Raw genomic sequence first — 26,996 nt, forward strand, 5'->3', positions numbered from 1 at the left:
TTGCCACCACGAATTTGAGGGGCTCAGATTTAGTTGCGAATAAGCCAAGTGAAGGGCTGAACAAAGGCGAAATTGAAGGATTCCGACTCTTAGCGAGCTTTTTGTGTTTTCGTTACTAGAAAATAATTAGACCTAATTAATATGCAGGCGACCGAATAAATAAATAATTCGCCGGTTTTATATAGGCGCACATACACGTGTGCACATACGTAAGTGTATGTGTACATATGTATGCAAACACATATATTTTAAAGTTTCGTGAGACCTTTTTTTTCGGTGCCGAAGCATCGTTTAAAATATGGTACAAATGTTGCTTAGCTTAATTGATTAAGCCACAAAGGTTTTCTGCTTTTAAATACCATACTTCTACACTTCAACAATCATTTTAATATATAGTCAATGGCTCTTTGTGGCGAGAACAAAAAAGAACTATCCGCAGTTTTTCAATAGACTTTGAGCTGGGGAAAGACAGGTTAATCGAGGGTTGCATCTAGAAAACAACCAAGTGTTGTATGTTTGCACTGAATCCAAGTGTCTACATTTTTCTAACTAAATCAAAGGGAGTGTTATTTCTTTTTCTGCTCACTCATCTGAAGGTAAGTAAATTTTCTCTGGCGATCAAAAGCCTGGTCAGCAACAAAGACACCGCCTGCTTTTTCCACCGTCCTGGTGTGGCAAGTTGAGGAATTTCAATATCTGTGACAAGGGTGACTGATTTGTGAACTAGAAAAGGTTTGAATGTCAGAAAATTTACATTGCTCCTATCGAGGATTTTAAATATATATATTTTTTCAAAATAATTAAAAAAAAGCTATCTGGGACTTTCATGCTGCAGGAAGAGACACAATGTAGGTTTGGGAAATTTACAGTTTTACCTGAATGAAAGAGTCCCCGTAAAAAGAGAGAGCGAGGGAAAGGCAGAGCGAGAGAGAAAGGAGAAAGAAAATAACAAAAAAGAGGCGAAACAACAACAACAAAAGTAGAAAGTTAAGAGTTCTCACCCACCTGCGTTTTGATGGGTGCAGAAAACAAGATTTATTTCAGAAAACTGGTGGAGGGACAGAGTCAGCTACCCAGAGAAATCACGCCTGATGTTTAAAAATCAAATCAAGCGCACCCAGCACCTACTCTCGGAGAGCTGCAGTTTTAAGCAAGAGGAAAACAACAACTTAAAATGGAGCGAGCCACGACAGGGCTCCCCTTTTCAAAGCCTACAAAGTTGCTCAGCGATCTTAAAAATCCTGCCCCGCCACGACATCCCCCTCACCACCACTACCAGGGACAGAGGGACGGGGATGGAGAGGAACCGGGACAACGATGGAAGACTTTTTTTTTTTTTTTTCCTTGCACGTATGCACACAAAAAGATGCGTTGGAAATATTTTCGTGAAAAAAAAAAAAGGGTTTTTTTTTCCTTAAAAAAAAGTTGCTACTCCTGGAAGCCCTGCTCGTCCCCGGGGCTGTCAGGGCGCTCACAATACCTGCGATTGATGAGGCACAGGGGCCAATGGGCGGCGGGAGGCGGCCGTGCGCGCCCCTCGTTGGCGGGGCCGGGGGGAGTTACGCGGGGAAGGGGGAGCCGGCGGCGGCCAATGAGCGGCCACGTCGCCCCGCACGTCGCCCCGCCCCCGGCTCCCATTCATCAAGGGGGGGGGCCGGTGTCGTCTTTTCAATTCATTTATCTGCAGGAATGATTGCCGCTATCAGTCTCGCGTTCACCGCCCGGCTGAGGAGGTGAAAGTTTCTCCCCAGGAAGATAAACCGCAAAAGACAATATTGTGCATGATTTGCGCCTTTTTTTTTTTTTTTGCAGAGCGAGAAAAAAAAAAAGGCCAAAAAAAAAATCGGGGAGAGTGTGGGGAAGCTCGAAGAGGAGAGAGAAACAATCTCTCGGCCACTTCGCAACATTCCTATAGCCAAAAAAATCACTGAAGGAAGTTCCTTTTTTGTTTTGCCTTTTTTTTTTTTTTTTTTTTTTTTTGCTGCCCGCGTTGATCTCTCTCCTTTATTGTTATTTGCAGTCAGTTTATTTTTGAGCCCACCCAACCCTCCCCCCCCCATTTAAACCTCCCTGAAAAGTCAAAGCAGAGAGACAGGGAATATTTTTTGGGGCACATTTTTATTATTATTATTTGCGACTGCGAAGATCTCTTCCCCCCTTTTCCACCAGCCTCCGTTTTTTTTTTTTTTTCCCTTCTTCCCCCCCCCCCCCCCTTTTTTTTCCCTGCGCTGATGCCGAAGGGGGTGTTTTTGATGTGGTTGCTTTGGTGGTGATCGTCGCTGACTTTCCAAACAGGGTGTTTTCGCCGCCGCTGCTGCTGCTGCTGCTTCTCTCCGCGTTGTGTGTGTGCGCGCGTGCTTTTTTTTTGGTTGCTGCATCGACGCTGGGAAGATGCTTCTGGATGCTGGACCGCAGTATCCCGCCATAGGAGTCACTACCTTCGGATCGTCTCGCCACCACTCCACGGCCGATGTCACGGACAGAGAAGTGGGGCTGGGGATCAACCCCTTCGCCGACGGCATGGGCGCTTTCAAAATCAACCCCAGCACCCATGAGCTGGCCTCGGCCGGCCAGACCGCCTTCACCTCGCAGGCTCCCGGCTACGCGGCAGCGGCCCTGGGGCACCACCACCACCCGACCCACGTCAGCTCCTACTCCAGCGCCGCGTTCAACTCCACTCGGGACTTTCTGTTCCGCAACCGCGGCTTCGGGGAGGCGGCGGCCGCCAGTGCCCAGCACAGCCTCTTCGCCTCCGCCGCCGGCAGCTTCGCCGGCCCCCACGGACACAGCGATGCCGCGGGACATATACTTTTCCCCGGGCTTCACGAGCAAGCCGCCAGCCACGCTTCACCCAACGTGGTGAACGGGCAGATGCGCCTGGGCTTCTCCGGAGACATGTACGGCAGACCCGACCAGTACGGCCAGGTCACCAGCCCCCGCTCCGAGCACTATGCCTCGACCCAGCTGCACGGCTACGGCCACATGAACATGAACATGGCAGCCCACCACGGGGCAGGGGCCTTCTTTCGTTACATGAGGCAGCCCATCAAACAGGAACTCATCTGTAAGTGGATTGAGCCCGAGCAATTGTCAAACCCCAAAAAGTCCTGCAACAAAACTTTCAGCACGATGCACGAGCTGGTGACTCATGTCACCGTGGAGCACGTTGGAGGACCCGAGCAGTCCAATCACATATGTTTCTGGGAAGAGTGTCCAAGAGAAGGGAAGCCTTTCAAGGCCAAATACAAACTTGTAAATCACATCAGAGTCCACACAGGTGAAAAACCTTTCCCCTGTCCTTTCCCAGGCTGTGGTAAAGTGTTTGCCAGATCAGAGAATCTCAAAATACACAAAAGAACTCATACAGGTACGGTAACCTTCTCTGTAGCTTTTCTGCCTGCGAGTGGAAGCGCCGAGCGCCGGGGCAGGAGCGGGACGCGGGGCCGGGATGGAGGGGCCAGGGCGCTGCTTTGCTGCGGGTCGGGGCCAGGGACGCTCCGGGGCCACCCTGGGTTTTTCCCGGAGCGGCAGGCTCGGAGCTCCGCCGCGAAGCAAGCTCGGTCACAGCCGCGCCGGCAGCAACAACAAAAACCGATTATCCCTGACGAGGCGGAGGGGGAGAAAGGCGATTTGCTGCCGGGATCGGGATGGCAGGGGGGAAAAAAATCGCAGCGACATGTCCTGGTAAATTTATAGGTTTTAATTAATAGTTCTTCGGCGGTTTGGACCGCGGCGCGAAGAGAAATCGTGCAAAAATATTCCAGGCAGCTCATCCGTCTCCCCTCTGCGATCCGGGGGGCTGGTAAATATTTAATTCCGAGGAGCGATTGGAAATGCACCGAGGCCGGCGCCGTAGCGTGGCATTGTTGTGCGGGAGGCGGGCGGCGGGATCCCGGCGAACTTTACCCAGCCGCGGGAGGTGGCGACGCTGCCCCCGGCTCGCAGAGCCCCGCTCCCCCAGCTCCCACCCCCGAGCGCCGAAAGCCAGCATCTCTTTCCCGAGCGGGTTCGCCGAGGGTTTGTGGAGCTGCCCTCGCATTGTATTCCCCGGCCCGATAATTTTCGAGATTGCGAGAAAATACGAGGGAGGGGGCTGGGGTGGGTGGGAGCGTAAAATATCACGAGAATGGGCTATAAAAACGGAAACTAGGCGCTGAGGATGGTGTGGAAATGCCAGCACGCCTGCTCTGCGAGCCTTTCAAGGAGGGAGACGTGCCCGGGGCTTGGAGCTGCGAATGAAACTCGCCCCTGCAGCCAGAGAGAGAGAGAGGAAAAGTTGTTTGCACTCCCTTCGCCCCCCCAGGCCCCCCGCCCCTGCGGAAAGGGTGCTGAGAGGGGTCAGGAGCGCGGATGGGACAGGGAAGAGAGGAAGGATTTTGAGCTCCGAGCCTCGTTGAACTTAGAAAGTTGCAAGTGTTTGAAATGGAGCCCTGGGCTCCCGTCCGGCGGGGCGATGGGGACAATGAGGGAGCCGGCCGGCCCTGCTTAATCAGATCCGTTTTCCACCCCCCCCCCCCCCCCCCCCGCTTCCCTCTGCAATAGGTGAAAAACCATTTAAGTGTGAATTTGAGGGCTGTGACAGGCGCTTTGCAAACAGCAGCGACCGCAAAAAGCACATGCATGTGCACACTTCCGACAAGCCCTATCTCTGCAAAATGTGTGACAAGTCCTACACGCACCCCAGCTCCCTCAGAAAGCACATGAAGGTAAATGGAGGGAGGGCGCTGCATGGAAACTTGGGGGGCTCTGGCCCCGCGAGGGCTCGGACCCCTCTTCGGGCCCGGCCGGGGCGGAGGGCAGCGGGCACGGCCGCCGGGGGCACCGGGAGCTGCCGGGCCCTGGGGGAACAGAGCGGCCCCGGAGCCCGGCCGGCGGCGGCGGGGGACCCGGTCTGGAGCCTCCCCCGGTAGCTCAGGGCCAGGCCGGGCCTTGTAACCCCAGCCCTTGGGGCAGCGCCTTTCGTGGGGAGGGAGGGGGTCGATGCGCGAAGCCCCCCCGAGTGCTGCCCGTGAAGCCGGGGAGAGGCCAGGGGGAGCCCCCGAGGGGTGCCCGGGCCCCGGGAGCCCGTGCTGGGCTCGGAGCCACCGCCGCCGTGGACTCCGGCAGCCTCTGCTCCTGATTTTCTGCCCGATTTGTTTTTATTTTTATTTTTATTTTATTTTTCCTCTTGCAGGTCCATGAATCATCCTCGCAGGGGTCTCAGCCTTCTCCCGCCGCCAGCTCAGGCTACGAGTCCTCCACCCCTCCAACCATCGTGTCGCCATCCACAGAAAACCAGACCACCAGCTCCTTATCCCCTTCCTCGTCCGCAGTCCACCACACGTCCAGCCACAGCACGCTTACATCAAATTTTAACGAATGGTACGTTTAAAACGCTAAAGCGAAACAATAAGAAAACCCAAACCGAAACAAAACAAAAAAAAAGCCCCAAGCGAGCAAACCAGTACTCTATTTAAAAGACTCCAAAAATAACGAACACTTTGAAATCAGATTAAAAAAAAAAAAAAGGCAAACAAAAACAAAATGCTGCCAGTAGACCCAGGACTGAGTAAAATGAATACTCATTTTTTTTGTTTGTTTGTTTTTCTTCCTTTCTTTTTTTATTGTCTTATTTTTTATTTTTTTTTTTTTTCCACTTTCGGACTGTTCCGCTCTGCTCTGAGGCTTGGTAGGCGAAAGGGGTTAGTAGAATGCCTAAAGAAGACAAGGTTACCAGGGCAAATGCCAACCGTGTAGGGCTTTACTGGAAACCACTGATTAGAGCTCTCCAACTGCATGTCTGCTCGGGCAGCGGCCTTCCCCGTCCCCTTGTATATACAGAATTATTAGCTTCGGGAAAAAAAAAAAAAAAAGAAAAAAAAAAGAAAAAAAAAGAAAAGGAAACAAAACCCATAAAAAAAAAGAAAACAGAAATGTACTGTTTGATTTTGTACATAGTTATATCGCCAGTTGACTACGGGGATGTGTGGAGTTGTGGTCTTTGCATATATGTGGGGGGAGGGGAGGGGCGGGCGGGCGGGAGCGGCGGCGGGTGGGGCGGAGGTGGGGGGGCCGAGGGAAGAGGTAGAAATTCAACTATTTGTACTGAATGGCAAGAATGTTCTAGTAAATGTGTACCAAAATGTGAATTACTTTGTATTATTACAGTCTAAACGTCGATCTAACAGAATATTATTGGTATTAATGTGCTTTTTTGTATAAAGTGCAACATTTCGTCCCAAAGTCCAGTCTAAGTAGTGCAGTAAAATGTTGTTACACGTCCTGTCAAGAAATTCGTATAGTGAAAGCCTGGATCTGCGTGTCAAACTGTTACATTTGTTTATGTAAAGTGATATTAAAAAAAAAAAAAGATATAAACTATATCTGTCCATTGCTTTTGGCAAATACAAGAACATAATGTATATAAATCCTAATTTCCATATTTATCCGCATGTAAAGGTCCGGTTATACATGTTACAAGATATTCAATATTTATGGCTAGAAGAATTGGTATGTAAAATTTAGTTTACAGAACTGTTTGGTAACATTTCATACCTTATTAAAGATTCTTAAATCCCATGATTTGTGGTAGGAATTCTTATTCGCTCAGTCAACCTGCTGCAACTCCAACTAGCTTTAGGATATTAGAATAAAACTGTCCCAGTTTTTCACTGCTTTCCATTATGTTATCACTAAAGCAGCGAAGGTGATATAAATGTGATAAATGAAAGGATCCCTGCTGGTATTACTATAGTGTGTAATTAGTATTTATATCAAAATTTATGAAACAAATTTTCGGCCGCAGTATAATTTAAATGACCTTTGCAGACATAGAATAACAACCATAAAAATAACAGAAATAGATTGCATATGCTACATAAATATTAATGTGGGGAATTGTTACACGAGAAGTGCTTCACTCCACCCCAGCACTGCCCATGAATCTGCATAGATCGGGTCTCTAAATTAAATTAATTCGGCTAACATATATTAGGAGATTTAAAACAGAGGAGATTTTGGTTGCTATTTTAATTTAAAGCACTTATGACCATAACTAATTCTCAGGCAGTGGATTCATGACTTTCCTTGGGCCCTTTACTCCAAGAAGTACAGCACTGTTTCATGAAGGCCGTTGTTGTTGTTGTTGTTGGGTATATTTTTTTCTTTTCCTTTTCTTTTTAGTCTTTTTTCTTTCTTTCTTTTTGCTGATATTCCTTAAAACGTGATGTTAATTTAAATCAATTACTTCTTATGTTATGTTATTATTACTATAATTTTGCCAGTGTTAATAGCTTTCTAAAAAATAAATCTAGGGGATAAGAATTATTTTATGTAATTTGATTATCTTTCTATCTCTTTTATTTATTTCTCATTTACTTAAGAAATTCGTTCCATTGGCTGGCGTTGATACAGTAAATTTGTAAATGAGAAGACAATATAAAAAATCTAAATTACTTGTGCTTAATGACTGTAGCAGAACGCCTTTTCTCTAAATCAGATTGTCTTTCTTGCAGTTTAGTTTGATAGATTTGCAAGCTGTACTGCTTCCACTAACTTAGCTACGGTTGTTGGAACTGTTGGGCTTTGTTCCTGGTTGTAGCTTGCATGATCGCCCCATTAAGCAGACAACATATCAACAGACAACACAAATCATGAGGTTGGCTAAAGCTGTGAGTGCTTGTGATATGTCATAGAGTGAATTGCACGAACTGACCTTCCAGTAGACCAAGATGACACTTTAACAGCTTCTTTAAAGAAATATTATGTGTACAGTGAGTCAATAGGCATATTAACCGCTAGTGGGGGGGAGGGGGCGGCGGAGGAAGCGGGGCTGTGTTCATATTCATGCAGCCGCTTCCTAGCTCTGTCTGTAAACCAGCCAGAGCGTAGCCCGGCTGTCTTACGGCAAAACCATACAAGTATTTTTCTTTGTCCGGAAAATTTTCGGCCGTCCCTTGGCGATTTTTCGCCGCCCCAAAGCCCCCCTCTGCCGCCCCCCCCCCAAAAAAAAAAACAAAAAACGTTTGTGCTGCTGGGACGAGCCCCTCTGCTGTCCCCTCGGCATCGCCGTCTGCTCTCTGCAGCACCCGGGGGAAGGCTTCGGTTTAACTTTACTTTCTGCAAAATGTTATTATTATAAGCCCAATATCAGTTTTCAATGAAAAGAGCGCCACCTTGCAGGGTTTGGCGAGATAGGAAAAGTTCGAGACCGGTGGGACCTAGGCAGAAAGTGCTGGTGCTTGAGGAAATGTAAGCCAGTGGGTAAAAAAAGGCAGGAAAAATTGTCTAACTCGCCGAAAACGTTGCTCTCTGCAAAGCTCTCGGGTAAAATGTCCCGCCTGCGAGACCAGGCAGGAGTTTTTGAAAAATAACCTGAGTTTTGCTAGAAAATAAAAAAAAAAATCTTAGAGATAGTGATAGCCATCCCACTGTAAAATAAACCAGGAGAGACGTGGTGTGGGCGATGTATTTTAAAGATGCGTATTGCAAGTTTCTTTGAACTTGTGTAGGGTCCCTAGTGGTCGCTTAGCACAGATCTGTACTTGTGTGTATCTGAGCACTTGGGTAATGAGCATTCTTTTAAACTTTTGGTCTGAGGTTTGCTTGAGCGTCCTACAGCATGAAGGAGCCTTTTACTGTTGTTGCTGCTGCTGGTGTTGTTTTATATGTGGGGGGGACGGTCGGAGGGGGCAATGCTGGTTGATCGCCGTCCCATATATGTTCTGAATTAGCGAGGATCGCTGAGGCTGCAGTTGCTGATGCAGAATTCGAGTCCACGCCATGCTTGTGCTGTGCTCTTGACTCTGGAGAGGGGAGCAGTGCTTTGAAATCCCCGGCAGAGAGAGGGGTATTTTGCAGGCAGAAAGGTTGCGAGGCGACTGGTGGCTGTTTCTGCGCTGTTTTGCTCGCCAGAGCCAACTTTCCTCCAGCAGCTCGCCCTGTGCGGATTTCCTCGCGAAGGCTTGCGGGGAGAAACACGACCCCCAGCTCTCCAGCCTCGACGGGCTTCGTTATTTCCTTTCTGCCTTTAAAGCCTGGCTCTTGAGATGATGTCGGGGTGCTCTCCTCCTCCGTGGCCCGGTGGCTTTGGAGGCAAGAGGGCTGTCCCCGCGGCAGGCCGTGCCGGCAGCCGGCCCCGCTCCGCGCAGCCTCTCCACCGAGGCCCGACGTGTGGAGGCTCCCGGCGCCGAGGGAAGCTCCCGGAGCGAGGCAGGGCAGTGCAGCAGGGCTCCCGGGAGGGAGCAGGAGGTGCGTTTTTGCGGTGCGTTGGGTGTGTTTGCCTCGTCCCCGCTCGGGTGAGGTGCCCGAGGGGCGCGCACGGCAGCCCCTGGCCGTGCTTGTGCCGTTCGCCCGCCGAAAGTTAAATATAAAACAAGGATCGGATGCTTCCATTTCCCCCCCGAAAGAGTCGCCTTTCAGGTCGCTTTAATGGCTTGTGAATGATCGCTTGAATTTTTTAAAAGGCGAGCTCGGCATTGATGAGACAATGTTAGCTTCTTTAAAGCAGACCCTGTGTGAAATGGGGACGCACGCTCCGCGCTGGACTCCACTGCTTATCTCCCTTTATTTATTATTATTTTTAAAGCTGTAAGTAAGTGGCAGCCCCTGGACTGCCGCACGAAACGCTGAGACTTTTTATTTACTGCTCTCCTGGCAGCACTGCTAAACGGCCTCGACTTTGTAAGTTTCCCCACGTCCAGGGCTCTTGCTCCTTCGGGAGCAAGAGGTGCAAACGCGAGTACGGCCGCGGCCCAGGGCCGCCTGGAGCGCAGGGAGCCCGGAGCGCGCCCCGCTCGGCTGCAGCCCCGGCGCAGAGCCCACTTTCTGCAGGCAGGAGGGGGCCGAAAGACCCCCCTCCGGATCATGCTGCTGGTACGAAGCAGAGTATTTCGAGTGACCTGCTGACTGGAGGAGTCCGTGTGCGTTTTACCGCTAGAGCTCTGACGGAAAAAATGATTTTGCGAGCGCTCTCCCCACGGACGGGGGCACTCTGTTTTATTGGACGTGTTACGTGGCACGGTTACAAAACGTCCATGTGCGTGTGCACACACGGGCACCCCGCTCACACCCGCACCGCGGCTCTGCACCCGCGCACACGTGCGCGCTGAGCACCTCCATATCAGCCAGCGGTCCCCGCGGCGTGGCGCCCCGAGCGCGGCGTTTCTGTGGGAAACCCTTGCGATTTCGTCCAAACGGGGCCATTCTCCCCTGAGAGGGGGGTTGCTGCCGGCGAGAGGCCGGGCGGCACCGGGAGGCCCGGCCCGAGGAGCGGGAGACAGAGGGCAGCCCGCAGCGCGGCCCCGCAGCATCCAGCTCCGCGGCACGGCGCAGCCCGCAGCCAGGCGCACGGTGCGGGCACGACCCACGGGTGATGCACGGTTTACTGTGGGCACAACTCACGAGCGATGCACAGTCTGCTGTTGGCACGACCCACGGGACACGCGGGCAGTGCTGCAGATGCACACCCGCTCCCCGGGACCACCGTTCGCGGTCCTGTTTGGATTACAAATATACCCCAAGGAATAGGCACCGCTGGCCACCTCTCTGCATTTGTACCGAGGGAAACGGTGATGTTTCTAGAAAGACACGGGTTCGTGTGTTTACGCGGAGGTGTAGTTTTGAAGGCTTTAAGGGAAGGCTCTATTATTTCAGGCGAACGTCTACGTGTAATGGATCGCGTTCCTAACAAAATGGGCATATTCTCCAAACCAATCCGGGGAGATTAATAATAGAGATTCTTATTTTGAGCTAGGCGCAGGGTAGATTTCTTCCACTTGCTGGGCGTATTAAGGTGGGTTCAGCACAACCAGGCGGCGTTTTAGGGTTCATTGTATCTTAAATATAGCCAAGGTTTTGATTTTATACCAAAATATTTTTTTCGCTGCTAACCTCTATGGGTCAGGTTTGGTTCATCTTCGATAACAAGAAACACGATCCTGTGAAGCGAAGGGGCTATTTTTATCATGCAGCTGGAAGCTGTCATCAATTCGTAACATTTATTTCGGCTTTAGAACGATAGTATAAAATAGCATGAAGTTTCCAGATGACGCCCGTAATGCAGACAGGATTTTTCAAGTATAATAAATCAAATTAATTACCTTTTAGATATATACGATCATACTACCTCTCTATGAAATTGCTATTAAAAAATGCTCTGTGTGTGCATGTGTGATTGTGCATGTGTTTACATCTTGGGACCCAAACACAGCATTAGCTGTCTGGGGTAGCTGGAGCCAGGCAGAGCACACGAGCAGCGGTGCTCACTCAAGCCCATGTCCACTCTTGCCTGTTCGCCACCCGTGGGCAGGGCTTTCCTCAGCGAAATCGGAAAGTTGGCTGTTGGCCGGGGTCAGAACTTTCAGATGTTTTCCTATCATTCTCCCTTCCCAAATCCCATGAAGAACATAGCAGAAGGCTGAAGAACAAAAAATAATAATTATATATATATAAAAAAGGACATCAGCCAGACACCCCCTCCCCAAAGTGCCCGGACACGTGTTTTAGGCTGCCCCTTTCGGAGGGGTCCCGGGGGCAGAGGCCGGCTTCAGGGCTGCGGGGCCGGGGCCGGTTCCTAGAAATCGCGGCCGTGCGCGGGGTCTGTGCGTGTGCGCGCACTGGCGGGGTGTGCGCGCACCCCGGCGGCAAGCCCGGCGGCGCATGCGCGGCCCCGCGGCCGGGCTCCACGTGCTGTTGAATATTTATGACCCTCCCCACCGCCCCCCTGCCCGCGGAAGGTAACCGCGCCCGCACAAGGGAGCGGAGCCGCCGCGCTGCTCATCCCGGCCCGGCTGGAGCTGCTCCTGCCCTGCTTTCTCCTCCACCTGCCCTCACTGGGGTGCCCAGGAAGGTGCTCGCCCCGTCTTTCCCCTCCCTGGCACGCAGGGCAAGGGCGACCCCCGTAATTTGAGGGACACTTTAGGAGACCACCGGCCCTCCCGGCAGCTCTGCGCTCCGGTGGCCGCGGGCCGAGCTGCTGCCTTCCGTGGGCTTGCGTGGGAAACCCTAAGTGGCGCGTTTGCCAGAAAAGTAGGGGCTCGTGGGAAGGGAGAGAGGTTATTGTGATGGATTCCTTTCTGCCTCTCTCCTCTTGGTAACATCTCATTATCCCGTCCGGCCCATCGTATTTTATTGCTGATATATTGACATTACATGATAGATCCGAGTAACAAACACACAGGCTTGGCGTTTATTCCGTTTGCAGGCTGCGGGATTTTTTAAACAAATAGTAATAATTCCCAGCACTCATTGTTCGGCGGCACAAAGTGATTGTAAAGCCATTTGTAAAGTGGCGAAATTACATCCCGTGTTATCAGAAATATGCTTCTCAGTCTTGCTAACGAGGTGGGTTTTGCTTTGCCCCCCAGAGCCGGGCGCAGCATGCAGGACAGAGCCGGGAGCTCCCTCCCGGGCGCACCTGGGCACGGCCGCGGACGTGCAGCCCGAGCCGGCACCTCGCAAGTTCCCGGCGGGGCCCTGCCGGGTGGCTGGCAATCGCCCGGCGACAATTGCCTGTCGGCTGTCTCTCGCTCCTGCTCCCCCTCCGCCCCAGCCCACCCTCTCCATCGCCCCCTCGTTCCTCCTCGCCCAACGCCGCCTGGAGCTGCGCGCCCGGCGGTGGGTGCCCGGCGAGCGTCTCGGAGCAACACCTGGAGCGCCTCTGCCCCCCTGCCCGCCGGCCGAGGCTCGCCGCTCGCCCCAGCCAACTACAAGAGGCGACAAGAAAGCCGATGTCCATCATGTCGCCTGCTCATTTCAAAGAGGGCGCTTCCTAACCTCAGTTCCCCAAGTGGAAGCTTGCTTCGGGCTCGCGCTGTGGGCACCGCTTACTCCAACCTTTACACAGATGCGTGTGAACGCATAGAGACACGATTTGTGGTTTTTTTTTTTTTTTCTTCCAACCAACAACCAAGCTTTTTTCTTTCTTCCATTTTCTCCCCCTTGGCCAAAGGGAAGCTCCCCGGTATCTGCAGGGGCCGCGGAGGGCGTTCAGGGGGACAGTGGCGCACACCTGAGCCACATGGGAACCCTCTCCATCCTTTAACTCCTCAGAAAACTGTTGATCTCCTCGAAGTGCCAGGCTGAACCTCTGCACTCAGTGCTCATGGCTGCGACGCTCCCTCCCCACGCCCCCGTCCCTTTTCCCGAATTCGTCCCGATTTTGTATTTCCAGAGCTCCCCAGGTACCCCCGGGGCTCGGGCGGGTACAGGGATGCTGTCGGGACAGGACGGGAGCGTTTGGTGCCGAGGCAGGGGAGGAGGCAGCCCTGGCACTTTTTAGCCAACTGGACCAAGATGGGCTCTATTACCATTATTATTATTATTATTATTATTATTATTATCCAAATTAAATTTATCCCGTTGTAACTTCCAAAGCGCCAGTGAATTTACCTTAAACCTGCTTTCTGTCCTAGCCAATGGTGGCAGGGGCCGGCTAGACTATCCCTCTGGAGCATTAACCCTTGTCACTAGCTGGAGTGAGTGAGAAGCTGAGGTTTGGCCCTGAGGAGCTGTGTGCATAGATCTGGCACAGCTTTGCTCCCTTAACGCCTGGATCTTTGTTTTGGTGGCGACCAGGGAGAGCAGGGAGCGCTGTGCTCGCATTTCCCTCTGGCTTAAACACACACACACACACACACGCACGCACACACAAATCCCCTTTCCAACTTTCTGCCTTTTGCGCTTCCCTTCCAGTTTTTCACTTCTCAGACCTACTGGCAGCATTTGCCGAGATCTAGATCCCCGCCGTGGTAAGTGTTGCTTTTCTCCGTTGCACAACTCGCTCAGCTCTCGGCTCGCTGTCGCAGGGATGGGTGTAGAAGCTGTATTTGTTTGGAACAGAATTGCCCAACCCCAGTGGTTTCACGTCAAGCAGCACGGAGTAAAACTATTGTCGTGTATTAACTCTGAATGGGAGCAAACAGACCAAATAATCATTGCTGGCTCAGACAGTAGCATGGCACGAAAGTCATTCTTTTTAAGTTCGCAAAGCAACTTTTGTTGTTGTTGTTGTTGATGTTTTTTGATTGTTGTTGGGAGAATGAACCTGTGTTTTGGGTCTGATCTTTATATTTACATTACACACCAGACCATAACAAACTATACAGAGAATGCAGCTGCCATATGTGTTTTGTGAACATACAATTATGATTGGGGGTTCATGCATTCAACGTAAGTGTTGCAAGCACACTGATACCACTCCGCGAGGTTTGTGCAATACCTGAAAACTCACTCCATCTTTGGGGGGAGGGGTTGGAGAGACGTTGTATTTTCAGAACCTCTATATTAAAAAAAAAAAAAAATCAACTACAGTGAATGCCTCCTGGACATTTATTTTTAATGTACAGTCTGCAGCTCTGACTGGATCAAATTCGCGATTATTCAGATGAGGTTGAATTTGAATAACTTGATGGTTTCTCTTCCCCGCCCTCCCCCATCACCCTCCCCCTCCTTTTTTTTTTTTTTTTAATTAAGAAAATGAAGAGGACCGCAGAGTCCGGCTGACCTTTGGCTGACATAATTTAGCAGGAGACCTCTCGCAAAAGAGGACCGGATCCATTAGCCCCTCTAGTTCTCCGGGCGAACCGAGACTCGGCGGCCGGCTCCCTCCGCAAGGAGCCGGCCGGGGGCTGCCCCGCAGCCGGGGCGGCGGCGAGAGGCCGCCAGAGGGGCTCGGGGGCGGGGGGGCACCTCCAAGTTCAGGGCTCGCCCCCGAGAACGCGGCCAGACGGCCGTTCCCCGAAGCCCCACACCCGGCATCCCCGCACCGCGCAAGGGGCCGCGGGAGCGCAGGGGTGGCGGGGCCGGAGCTGCGCGGCCGCGGGGAGAGGGGAAGCGGGGGCGCTCCGCGGCTCCTCCGCCCGCGCGGGTCCGGGAGCGGGGCTCGGCTCCGCGGGCCCCCGGGATGCCGGGGCAGGGAGCTTGGCGGGATTGGTGGCGTGAAGCTAGGCAGGACGTTACTCACATGACAAGGCATGGTAAACTCTGGAGAGGGCTTGATCCCCAGAAGTTGCTGTCCAAAAAAAAAAAAAAAAAAAGAAAAGAAAAAGAAAAAAAAAGAAAAGAAGGAAACCGCGTTCCGGGTTTTAACCGATCATTTGTTGAGCATCTGCGGACACTGTTGCTCTGCTCATGCAGACTTGCCAGGGGATTGCTGTTTTAGAGACAACGGAGCGTTTTCCAAGTGCAGCCTAAAGTCCTTTTTTCCCCGCTGGAAGAGGTGAGAGCCATTCCCTCCCTGCAGCGGGGGCGGAAAGGGGAAGGGGCACGGCGGAGGGGCCGATCCCGAGCTGCTTGGGCAAAACTTCCCCCTGAAGCAGGAGCGAGTTCAAGCCGACAGTAATCTCCCCCTCTAATGAGTCGCCTCTGCTAATAAATGATGCATCTGCTCAGGTTCCTCAGCGGTCTGCAGCTGAGTCCGAGAGAGTCCGATCCTTTATTTGAAGATGTGTTTTAATAAAACTGCCGTAACGCTGGCGTCTTATTAGGAGCTTATTGTTTCTAAATTAATACTTAATCTATGAAAAATGTGCATCCTACCAAACTAGATTCACCTCCTTGCACCCCTTTCTTCATTTACATGCATTTTACAACTAAGAACCTAGCTCGACATTTCCCTGAATCATCAGACCATTAATTTGCTGGGGAGCTAGCTGTTTCACCCAGATGGATATAATTCTGAACAAACGAAGAAGAAATGCAAAAGCATATGCTTTTCTGTCATTTTCCTGCCCCCCACCCCCCTTTTTTTTCCTCCTCAGTTGGTCTGTGTTGAGCAATGCTTTCAGAATCTTCCATTATCTAAAAGAGAGGCTAGAGGGCAGGGACTTTGGGTTCCTTTTTATACTGAAACTTTCTAAACTTAGAGCAGGGTTGAACATGTCCTCAAATCTGCACCTTCCAGGAGCAAATGAATGATGTGCCAGACACTTCGCTTCTATCCAAAAAATATAAACTGAATGCTGTAAGCTTCCAAATTCCTTCTCGGGCCCATTTTTTTTTGGTGAATATTTTACAGTCAGAATGTAAAATGGTCACCTCAGAAGCTGATAAAAAGCCCACATAGACCCTGCTTTATATTTCTTCCTCCATTTTATTTCTAGTAGATTTTACTAAAAATTCACAGAAATAAATACATAAATAAATAAAGGAACAGCTACCCTGATAAGATACCTTAGCAGGTTGCAGGCCAAGAGAGATCAACAAGCTTGAATGTTAGAAATAAACTTGGACTAGACGTAATATTTCTGAAACAACATTTTTTTTTTCTGCAAATACATATTATTTTCCATTTAAAATTTCACTTTTCTTTGATGCTTGAATTGTGAAGATTTACACCGAAGTCAGCATGAAACATTGTAATGGAGGGTGGTTACAGTGAAATTTTAGGTTTTAAAGTATTGTACATCAGAAAAAATATCTGAACAGAGCAAGTGTAGTTTTTGCTTATTATCTAAAAGAAATATCATCTAGAAAATACTCGGAAAATATTCACCTGGTAGGTAATGCAAGTGCCAAATAGAAACACATTTCCATCAACTCTGCAATATAAACCAGGAAACACAGCAAATATCATGTTATTGATAAATCAGTAATTTGTAAATGCCGTGTCACAACACTTAAGATATTTTTTCATATTTATAAATATGTCTGTTTAATTATTCCAGTTTGCCTTGTGACTTTTTGTTTTACTGGAAGCTGTTGACCCCTTCAACTCTTTATTACTGGCATGTTTGGTTTAAGAAGTGGATTTACAACGCAATTACATAGCTAATGCAAGTGTCTCTGTTTGAATCAAAATCATTATCTTTCATGCAGGTGAGTGAAGCAGGTTATTTGCTTTTGGCAATTTTAGTATCAGTCAGATTTTTTGATCCAAGTAAATTCAGTTATTTATTTTTATTTACCATTACCACTTGCAGTAGGACTTTCACTGAAGTGAATATCCCTAACACGATCACTTAGAATTACCTGATTAGTTTGTTTAAGATGCTTGGGATATTTTTAAAAACTAAAAGGAAAATGTTTTTCTATGCTGATTAGTTTTCTGCTGTGGTATTTGTAGGAGTTGCTTAGTCTGTATGTTTGATCAATATACAAAATGGTTCATGCATCCCCAAATATTTTTTATCATATAGCAAATTGTTAAATGTTCCTCTAAGAAGCAGGGGAGAGAGGCTACCAGGAGGTGTAACTACATTAAGCTGATGAGACACAGGAGATCTGGAATAAGGGACTGAACCAAAACACACTGAAATCAATGGGAGAGTCCTGATGAATTGGAACAGGCTTCAGGCTCGGTATAAACAACTGTACAGGTACAGCATTTTTCATCTCTTTCCAGTTTTGCTTTGGTTTCCTGCACATTATTAGCAGGTAATATTCTTGATCTGGCTTAAAATTTATTGATTCATCTCTCGGGTAAAAAGACTTGTGTTTGGACGTAAGTACCCATAGTAAGGTCAGATTGGTATTGCAGAGTTGGTGGAAATTTCACACAAGATTCACCTTGTCTTGATTCCTTTTAGGGTATTTCATAAACTCCTGTTGTTTTACATGAAGATGTACTTTTGTATGAATGCAGCAGCTTCCTAAGAGAACTGGTCTGGTCCTCTCCAGTAAATCTTTTCTTTCAGACACATGGCTACAAGTTGAAATTTGACCAGATTACCAGCTCTGTCATCTTGTTTGCCAAGGAGTAACAGAAATGAAGGGGCAATCCCCCCCCCCCCCCCCCCCCCGCCCCGTTCTACAAATATAACGTAATAATTAATTCCCTGCTGATATTGGAACTTGACTGTGAAAATGCTGTTTTCTGCTAGGAGAATTCAGTTGCAGTAAGCACTGCTATAGCAAATGGAGTGTTTCTGTTGGGGTATGCTATAAATGGTTTTTAGTCTGCTCCCACTGGAGCCATAAATTTAGGATCAGATCCTGCTTAATATCATATTTCTCCTTCTCATGATATTTATTGACTGTAGCAAAAAGGCCAGCTATTCGAAACACCCCACCCCTTTAAGAAATATATGAACTTGCTTATCTAGCAAGGCTCACTATCAGTGGAATTTTTAATTTTCTCCCCTCAGTCGCAAAGTCCTTCCAGACTCCTTTACAAACTTTGTTTCATATTTAGATGCTTTCTGCTTTCAAGTTCTATTGTGTACTGAACAGCAACACATTTAATTAAAAATCCTAATGACACGAAATTATGCAGTGTTGTCAGAAGTCACAGAGAAAGGGCCAAATTCTTCTTTTCTTAATCTGGCAAAATTCCCATTGACATCAGCACTATGTTCTTTACGAAGCTCGGACACATACTTTAAGGCCACACTGATTACAAGGAAGTTGTTTTACTATTAGTGCAGAGTTTGCATGCAGGCTGACAGTAACAGTCTGAAAGCTGCCTTCTCATAGTTTTTAATGGTCATAAATTAGGAAATATTAATATGAAATCCAAAACATTTCAAAAGGCTGTAAACAACACACTTCTGATATGAAATCTATGCAAGAGCCATTTGACTGTCCTCCTCCAAGCAGGACTTAAACTGTAGGGAAAGTTCTGCTGTCTTTTAACTTTTCCCCAGCCATAACTGTCATTAGTTAAAATATTATTTTTACCTGTAGAAGGATGATGAAAGGGTTTTATAATTCAGATCTGTTTATATTCTGTAGGTCTAGTAAAGAAACAAAATTTCCCCTCTGACATGCCCAAATAAACAATGAGCCTATTTCAAGTTCTGCTCAATAAGTGTGCTAAATGCATAAAGTATTTTGAGTAAATGCCATGCAGCTGTTTGGTAGCTTGCAATTACTGTGATATTGTGTCTGCCTGCATTTTGTGTACTGCTATAAATCCCGCAAGTGGACACTACTATTTCTGACACATCATGTTGGATTTCATGTAAGTCTATAGTTTTTTTTCCAAGTAGATGAAAATAATGAAACTTTATAAATATTAGATAGTCTTGCTCCAATGTGTGGTGCTGTAAATCTCTAGAGATTTGCAAAGAGACATTGACAACATGAAGGCAATTACACATGATACTATTTTATGAGATAATTCTATAAAGCAGCATCTCAGCTCCGCACTGACAATAATTTTTCACAGCAACTTTCAGAATGTCCCATGAAATATTTTAATACACTAATTGTTTGCTCATCCCCCAAAAAAATTTGCTCGTGTATAGAAATTAAACAAAGGGCCCAATGCTGCTTCAGGAGGAGTTTTGCCTGAGAAGCAACTCAGGATAGAACCATTTATTTCAGGGCTCTGATTAAAATGCTGAAATACAGCTATGGAGATAGGACAGGAGCCATGCTCTGGCTGTGCACTGCGTATGTCCATGCCCTGGAAAACCTTTTCACTGCCCTCCAGGCTGCACAGGTTCTGGGCTGGTGAAGACAGAATATTTCTTCTTTGAACCTTAGTTCAACAGGTGACTTTGAAATGACCTATGAGTTCTTCCAGTTTTGCTGAGCTGAGATCAATAGCCAGTGTGGTTCTAGGAAAATAAGTGCAGCTACTTTCTCATGACATGCTAATTAAAAAAAAATAAGACCTGGAAAAACATTTATAGTGTTAGAAGATTCAAAGACTTCTCAGAAAAAAAAAAAAGAAAAAGAATCCAACTGTGGGATTGTTATAGCAGCTGTTGTAATCTATTATGTAAATCATCCAGGAATTAAAACAAAATATTTTGTAAGATAGTTTTTGTCAAATAATAAATATGCTATTATTTAGACAATGTTTTTCCAGAGGTGTTATTGTTATCTGATGAAAGTGAAACCTTGGAGTACTTCATATTTTGACTGAAGAGGATTTAACATTTATTTATAGCAGTGCCAATGATAACACCCATATATCTGTGCAGGAGAACATATGTTTCTCAAAATGGGTGTTGGAACTTATGCTGTTGATCCATACTGTGTTATATTTATCCTCTGGGTGACACCTAAATATTTTCACCAGTTTTAATCAGAGATACCAGAAGATAAAATATGTGCAAAAAAACCCAAAAACCAGAGTGTCTTTGGTCAGACTATTATTTTCTTTGATGGTCACTTGTATCACCATACTATACTAAAGGCCTCTGCAGCAGTGGTTACCCTTCATTGCCTGAGTGCAAACTGGCTTTTATAAAAACAGGAATCAGGCCCTCTAATTTGTTTCTTCTTTTCTAGGAGGGGCACTGACTGCTGGTGCAACATGTCAGTTCATCAGCCTGTTGACTAAAGTACAGTATGATTTCACTAATGACTGGGATGCATACTGCAGATTACCATATTTTGCAAATTAGTGAGTAATCAAACACCATAAAAATCAAGGATACTTATTCATTTATTTTTACAACCATATATTAGTTTTAATTATTTATGTTAGTAATTCATTGGCTGCTAGCACATGGAGATATGGAATGTGTTTTTCAAAAAAATTAAGTTTTAGTAACCAAAGACCCCATTGTAGCACTCAGAGATGCAATCCTTTGTGAGAAGATGAGCGAGTGCTTCTTCCTTGAGTGAATGACCTCATTTCAGAGATAATCCCTAAGAACATCCCAGAGTCCCTGGGGCCAGCCCAGTCCAGGCTGGTGGAGAGGCTGGGGCGGGGTTTGCAGCTCCTTGGGAAGGTCGTCGCAGCCAGGCGTCTGCTGTGTTGTCTTCTTCCTCAGCTCTTTAGACAATGAAGAGACAGAAACTCATCCTGGCAGGTTGGAGGAGGACCTTGCTTGGTTGCTTTCAACCACTTGCCGAAGAAAACCTCTCTTCTCCTCTTTCTCTCCCCTTCTTCCTCCTTCCCCACTCCATGGAGCACGCCCAGTCAGGCCAGAGCACTAAAAGCAGTGGCACGAATAACACCAAACAGTGTCTTTTACTCATTTTGTTTCTGGTGAAAAGCCTCGTAACAAATCAGGGAGTGAGAGCTTCTCTACTAGGGGACAGTTCCCTGCAAGGAAGGCAGTGGATCCCCCCGAAATGTCCATTGCTAGCATCAGGCACTGCTTGCCACCCAGCAGTAATCATGCATTTCATGTCCGCGGGATGGACTTTGTCTCTCCTGAGCTCAGCTTGGACTCTTGACTTGGAGGAGAACATCCCCTCAGGCTCTTCATTTCTTTCCATTCCTTAAAAAAGTGTACTTTTTTTTTTTTTAAAAAAAAATTTCTCACTGTACGTTTGGTTTTCTTTTCCACAAGTTCATCTGTTATTTGGTAGTTCCATAAACTTTCAATCTTTAAAACCATTTCTCTTTTCTCTTTAAGTTTGAGACATGAATGGCCTGTCAAGAGTTTTATATTATTGTGAGCTGAAGTTTGGATGCTAGCAGGGACAGGCCACTAACCATAATTGTGTTGCTGTTGCCACTATAACAAATTTGTTTCATTTAGCTATTCTTTTTTTAATCTTGGGAAGTGCATAAAGGGTAATGCAATATTGATAAATATTTATTATACTGTTGTGGGATCTAGATTTAACCATGTTTACATCAGTTCTGCAAAACTGTCCTTCAAATTTAGCAGAGTGAATTATAACTGAATATGGGAGAAAACAGTTAAAAAGCTTGCTGGAAAAAATATTTATGACTGAGAAAGATATTTATTTATAGCTTTTTATTAGTAACAGTGTTAGAGAGGTTCTTCTTGTAAAGGTAGGAGTAGGAGGCAGATGCTTCTCTGACCCTACTTGAGTGCACTGGTGTTTTACAAGATGCTAAACACACAGATTTGACATTATCCAACCAATTGCAGGTTTATGTACCAAATATCTGTGTTTCTTGGTGACCTTATTGTCAGAGAAAGGAAAGTTTTAGCCCCCTTTTAGTCTCAGTGGGAACAAGCCTGCTCCTCGGTCATCCAGGGCAGCGAATGAGGGCTACGTCTGTTACTGCTTATGAGGTTGGTGGGATGTTATTAAATGCCTTGAAATATAATTTTAATGTGTGTAAAATGTGTTAGCATTTTTAATTTGCTGGCAGGTCATTGAAATTTTTGTATTTGGTTTTCCAGATAGAATTAAATATAAGTTATAAAAAATCAACAGACATGAGCCATCATGTTTCCATCCTTCGCATCATGACTGGCTTTTTGAAACAGTAGTAATCTAGAAAACTTTTTATTTTTCTTTGTTTAACTCACATTGATGTGCATCAGAAACTTGTGGAATTATATTTAAGACAGTCATATTCTTCTTAGAGGTATAGTAGACAGATTTATCACGTATGGAGGGCCAGTGTTAGAATGGGCCTTGATTCTTTTTATTTTCAGGTTAGTGAGAATGGAAGTTACCCAACTGCCAGTGAGTCACGGCTAATGGCTGAGTATGCAACAAAAAGGGAACCCTCCTCATGTGCTAAGTCCTACCAACTGTCTGTCAGTGGAGATGGAGAAAAACTGGCTTAGCTTAAACCAGACTTAAAGCTTTGGCGTCTGTGCACTTGTGTCACTTCAAGATTCAGTAAAGATGAATCATTTTGGAGGTTTAAGTGGGGACTGAATAGATGCCACATCATCTCACGACTGCTGCAAACATACCAACTTTCACCCACTCGAACCTAGCTACTGGTTGTGCTCTTCTCCTTGGCCACTGAGTACATGTAAAATATGACTATTTCTAAATAAGAAAACCTCAGACATTTACATGGGAGCATCCCTCAAGGTCATAAAGCATGTGTGCCGAATACAAAAGGACATTAATTTTACCATAATTTGTGTGAGGGCTTTCAACAAGGCAGTGGAATTGCATATTTTTTGGATTTTTTTTTCCTAGTAATTTAATTTCTCAGGAAATGCTGCCATTAATATTTTATTTTGAGCACTGGGGTGCAAATAGTATTACCCATGTTTCTCTCTACTCCTGACAGCGCACTTGACACCAAACACTTGTTCCAGTGGCACATTTTTCCCCTGGTAGAGACAGAGTCTTTCTTCCTTCCTTTCTTTCATTATATTTTATTTTTATTATTATTTTTTAAAATCAGTATCCCTCACTTATAAAAAGTTCCAATGTTAGAAAGGCTGGAAAATAATAAGATGGGGGGGGGAACATACAAAAAACTGTGATTTTTCTGAGTGAAATTAGAAACAGGGTCTCTTTAACATGGAAATTTGATTTCTCTACAATTTGAGGACTTATTTCTGCAACTGCCACATATGTAAAATTTCCAGTGAAGTCAAAGAGGCCTTTGAATACAAAGAAACAGCACAATCAGTCTCTGAATATATATATATATTCCATATGCTTTTCTCTCTCTCCCAGTGATGTACATGTTGTAGTAATTTCATACAGATAAAACTGTCATCATTTTAATTTTTACAGTCCTTAAACCATTTAAAAAATAAAATTAATAAAAACAATTTCTGAGAAGAACAACTTATCTTTGTGAAAGCATTTAATTAGCATCTCCATCTTTTATTTTAAACTGAAATGTGAAATATTGCATTGTCAGGACATCCTTGAATGATATCCTAGATGCATTGTTTGTTTGGAATGGCTTGAAATCACACAACTTTACTGAATTATAACCAGATAAATATATCTAAGCCTGAGGGCAGGAAGTCCTTGCAGCTGAGACGTGGGGAACATGCAGTTTGTCCATACTAGATTCTTCTGTTCCCTTTTACTAATAAATCTATTAGAAAGCTTTGTTTTCACTTCCTGCATGATAAATAAAGACTCTGTCTATGGTGCCATATTAGTGCTCGGTACTGATGCTTGTAACCCCACCTATTCTCATGGAGAGAGGAGACCTCTGTGAACCAAACCTCGTCAGGTCAGGTTTTGTTTGGGCTGGTGCCTGTTCTGAAGCTGGGAGAATATCTCATATTGCAAGTATTATGGGGCTGATGAATCACACCTCTACTTCATAAGGTCATCTGCGACAGTTATTTGAGTTGTCAGACCACCCACCTCAATTTCTGATTTTTTTTAGAGAGCCTACTTTTATTTTCTATTTACCCATTTTAAAATCTCTCTCTCTTATTTTTATTTTTACTTTTATTTTATTTTTTTCCTCCTACATCTCCCTTGTACAAATTGGTTGAGAGGAGACTGTAAAAAGTGAGGGTAGCATCTTCTGCATCTTCATATAACTCTCTGTTCTGTTGAACCCTTTGGTAAACAATTTTTCTTGCATGATAGAGCATCTGCTGTGGCAGACATTTTTATGAGGTAGCCTAGGACAGGGCTAATCACATCACCCTGTCTCAGGTTTTGACCTTATCACTGTTGTGCACTGAGCCTAAAACTTTGGCACTGGCAACCACATCACAGGAAAATAAATGGGAAATGACATTTTAGTTAAAAAGAATAAGTGGATTTTATTTTATTGAAAGATAAGGTCATGTGAATTTTATTTATTGTTCTTGTATGACTGTAATTAAATAGCTGCCATGCTACCATGTCAAGTGATTAAAAAAAAATAAATAAAAAAAATTCACTAGCCAGGACCCAATTCATGGTTTTGCAGCTGTTTTACATTCAGCGCTTGTAATGAAGCCAGTGGAAACTCTACCTAGAAAGCCATGAGAGAATAATATTCTTATATGAAACATCATTTATAACATCTGTAATAAAGCAGGCTAAATCATACCTCTGCCATTAAAAATCATAAATAGTATGTTAGCTTTTAAAGGTGACATTTGTCCTTTGAAATCTTTTGATATCAGGCAGCTTTAAGAAAAGCCTAAGTAGACCTACACTATAGTGGTTTGATTAAGAAATAAATCATTATAAAGTCTTCAATACATATGTAATTACATATAGTATATAGATGTGAGACTGGTCATTTATTGCTGGTATCAGAAACTGAAGAATTTGTTGTTACAACCATCATTGTCTTCCAAAAGATGTAATATAAACTGTTCTCATCTGATTACCTGCATATATGTATGTATATGTGTGTATATATATGTACATACACGCATGCAGTTTGACATAATCTTTAATAACCTGTTTTTAAGAATATCATTTTTCACTGCTTTACTAAAGCTATTATTTCACAGATATATTGGTGCCTTTTACAGTGATAGCCTGACTGTGTACAAAGCAAGAGACAAACCCCAGTAGTAGTAAAAAAAGATCCTTGTTAACACAAAGTAGAAATAATTTGTGAAAATTCAGAAACAGTGACATGTATTGCTGCAAATTGGAAAATAACAGGTACTTGCAAAATGCAAGGAATGTGGTTTGGAGGGCAAGTTGGCCACAGCTTCCATTGTAAAACCATTTATGTTTATAACACCAGGCAGCCAAATCTGATCCGTACGTGTGCAACCTGCAGTGCCCTGGGAGCCCTGCACACTGTGGTGTGTGCTCGGACAGCTGTTCCCAGAACGCTTGCTGTAAGATGGCGAGGTGGGACCTGGAAAGAAATAAACCCACATTCAGGAGAAATGGCTGTGCCATTCTCTTGGCTAAACTCTTACTCCAGTGAAATTTTCTCAGCCCTTTCATCCCGCACACCTCTTTGCACCTTGTGGTAAGGCTCACCTCCAGCACAGGCTTCCCCAAGCCACCATGCCCTTCCATGGGATGCCGGCTTCACACCTGGGGCAAGGTGGTCCCCAGGTGTCTTCTGCCCATCCCTGGTCCAGCAGCTGCCTGGAGACCCACTGTGGAGTGGGGGATCCTGAGGGCAGCTCTGGATGAAGTTTGAGGCTCTTTCTGGTCTGGAGAAATGAGCACACAGGGCTTCTCCCAGCATCCGCCAATCAATCACATTGAACACACAGGCCAGCAGCCAGCCCTGCAAACCCTCGACCGTCATTTACACTAACACAGTTGTCCTTCCCTGACGTTCTTTGAGAGAAGCAGGTCCCAGATGTTACTTGCTTAATGATTATCCCATTTCCCAAGGACAAAGCTCCCGCAGCTCCTGCACCAAGGGTGGATGGCTGCTCCTCAGAGCTCTGCTTCACCATGGGCAGCTGACGGGGCTCAGTGAAATGGCTGCACCTAGTGTTCCCACCTCCAAAAAGGACAACTTTACTAAGGGCCATTTAAAATATTCATTTATTTATTTATTTTTGATGCAGTAAAATAGAATGGGAAAGCCACAGTGCTCTAAACCACGTTTTAACTACAACTATAAACCATGTATTATTTGCTGCCCTTCCTTTCTGTTTTATTGATGCCACCAGTCATTAAGCACAGACAATGATTTTATCTGAATTTGTATCCCACAATATATGAAGATTTCAGATGTTTGGGACGGAGCCTGCTATGGCTGTTGCAGGCATGTATGTTGCATGGGGCAGTGGGTCGTTCATTGGGGTGATTTGTTGCCGCAATATCAGGACACGAATAACAGTGCGGGGGCAATGCTAACGTTTCCTCTTAGCTTCCTTTTTATTGTGTCCAATGTGACAAAAGGTGATGACCTCTAGAGCCTAATTCTCATCTCACACAGTTGATCTGGATATTAAAGACACTGTGATTGACCTCTCCTGATTTATAACAGAGTAAGTGGACTCAGATTCATTCTCAGTTGGACAAGCTTATCCACAACTTCCAGATGTTGACAATGCAATTGTTCCCTATGTGGAAAGAAAGAGAGGTGTTTCTTCAAGCCCATATTCAATTTCCACGCTTCAATCCCTCTTAGTTTTAACTTTGCCCACATGCTGATATGTCATGGTGACAATTGGACATTTTGTTTTTTTTGAATCATATGTAGAATCTGCACCCAACTCATTGACATATGGATGAAGAAGGTGACGGAAAAAGAGGGTGAATAGCTCTGTTACAAGTGTTGTAAATAATTGGTCTTAAATAAAAATATATGGAGAAAACAGGAAAACTGCTATTAAGTGCACCTTTGCTGTCTGCAGTAGAACACAAGACAGATTTACAATATTAATTATTTCCACCAGCTTTAAGCCTGAAATATGAATATATCAGGTATTTAAATACTAATTTACTTTAAAAAATCTCTACTTTATTAAAATATCATTATGCATATTAGAAAGTTAAAAGTCAAAGCTATATAGCTGCTGAGATAAAATTCACATTTATTGTCCACTGAA

At 45.8% G+C, this 26,996-nt stretch overlaps 1 protein-coding gene and 1 long non-coding RNA gene across 3 annotated transcripts in view; both read left to right on the plus strand.

The window, feature by feature from the left end:
- The first annotated feature begins 778 nt into the window (after positions 1-778).
- LOC308199505 (zinc finger protein ZIC 1) lies at positions 779-5,913 on the plus strand. The gene is made up of 3 exons (XM_080603760.1): positions 779-3,367; positions 4,543-4,706; positions 5,174-5,913. Exons 1-3 carry the CDS (start codon positions 2,392-2,394, stop codon positions 5,369-5,371), a joined length of 1,338 nt encoding a protein of 445 aa, XP_080459886.1. The 5' UTR covers positions 779-2,391; the 3' UTR covers positions 5,372-5,913.
- Positions 5,914-8,229: 2,316 nt separating this feature from the next.
- Positions 8,230-26,996, plus strand: part of LOC308199778 — a 55,575-nt gene continuing 36,808 nt past the window's right edge. For both annotated transcript variants that reach the window (XR_013954940.1, XR_013954941.1), the window contains exon 1: positions 8,230-13,727. This is a non-coding gene — a long non-coding RNA (uncharacterized lncRNA). The remainder of the gene's footprint in view (positions 13,728-26,996) is intronic.

The sequence above is a fragment of the Anser brachyrhynchus genome, assembly GCF_964034855.1.
Source record: "Anser brachyrhynchus genome assembly, chromosome: 9".
In the NCBI taxonomy this organism is placed as follows: Eukaryota; Metazoa; Chordata; class Aves; order Anseriformes; family Anatidae; genus Anser; species Anser brachyrhynchus.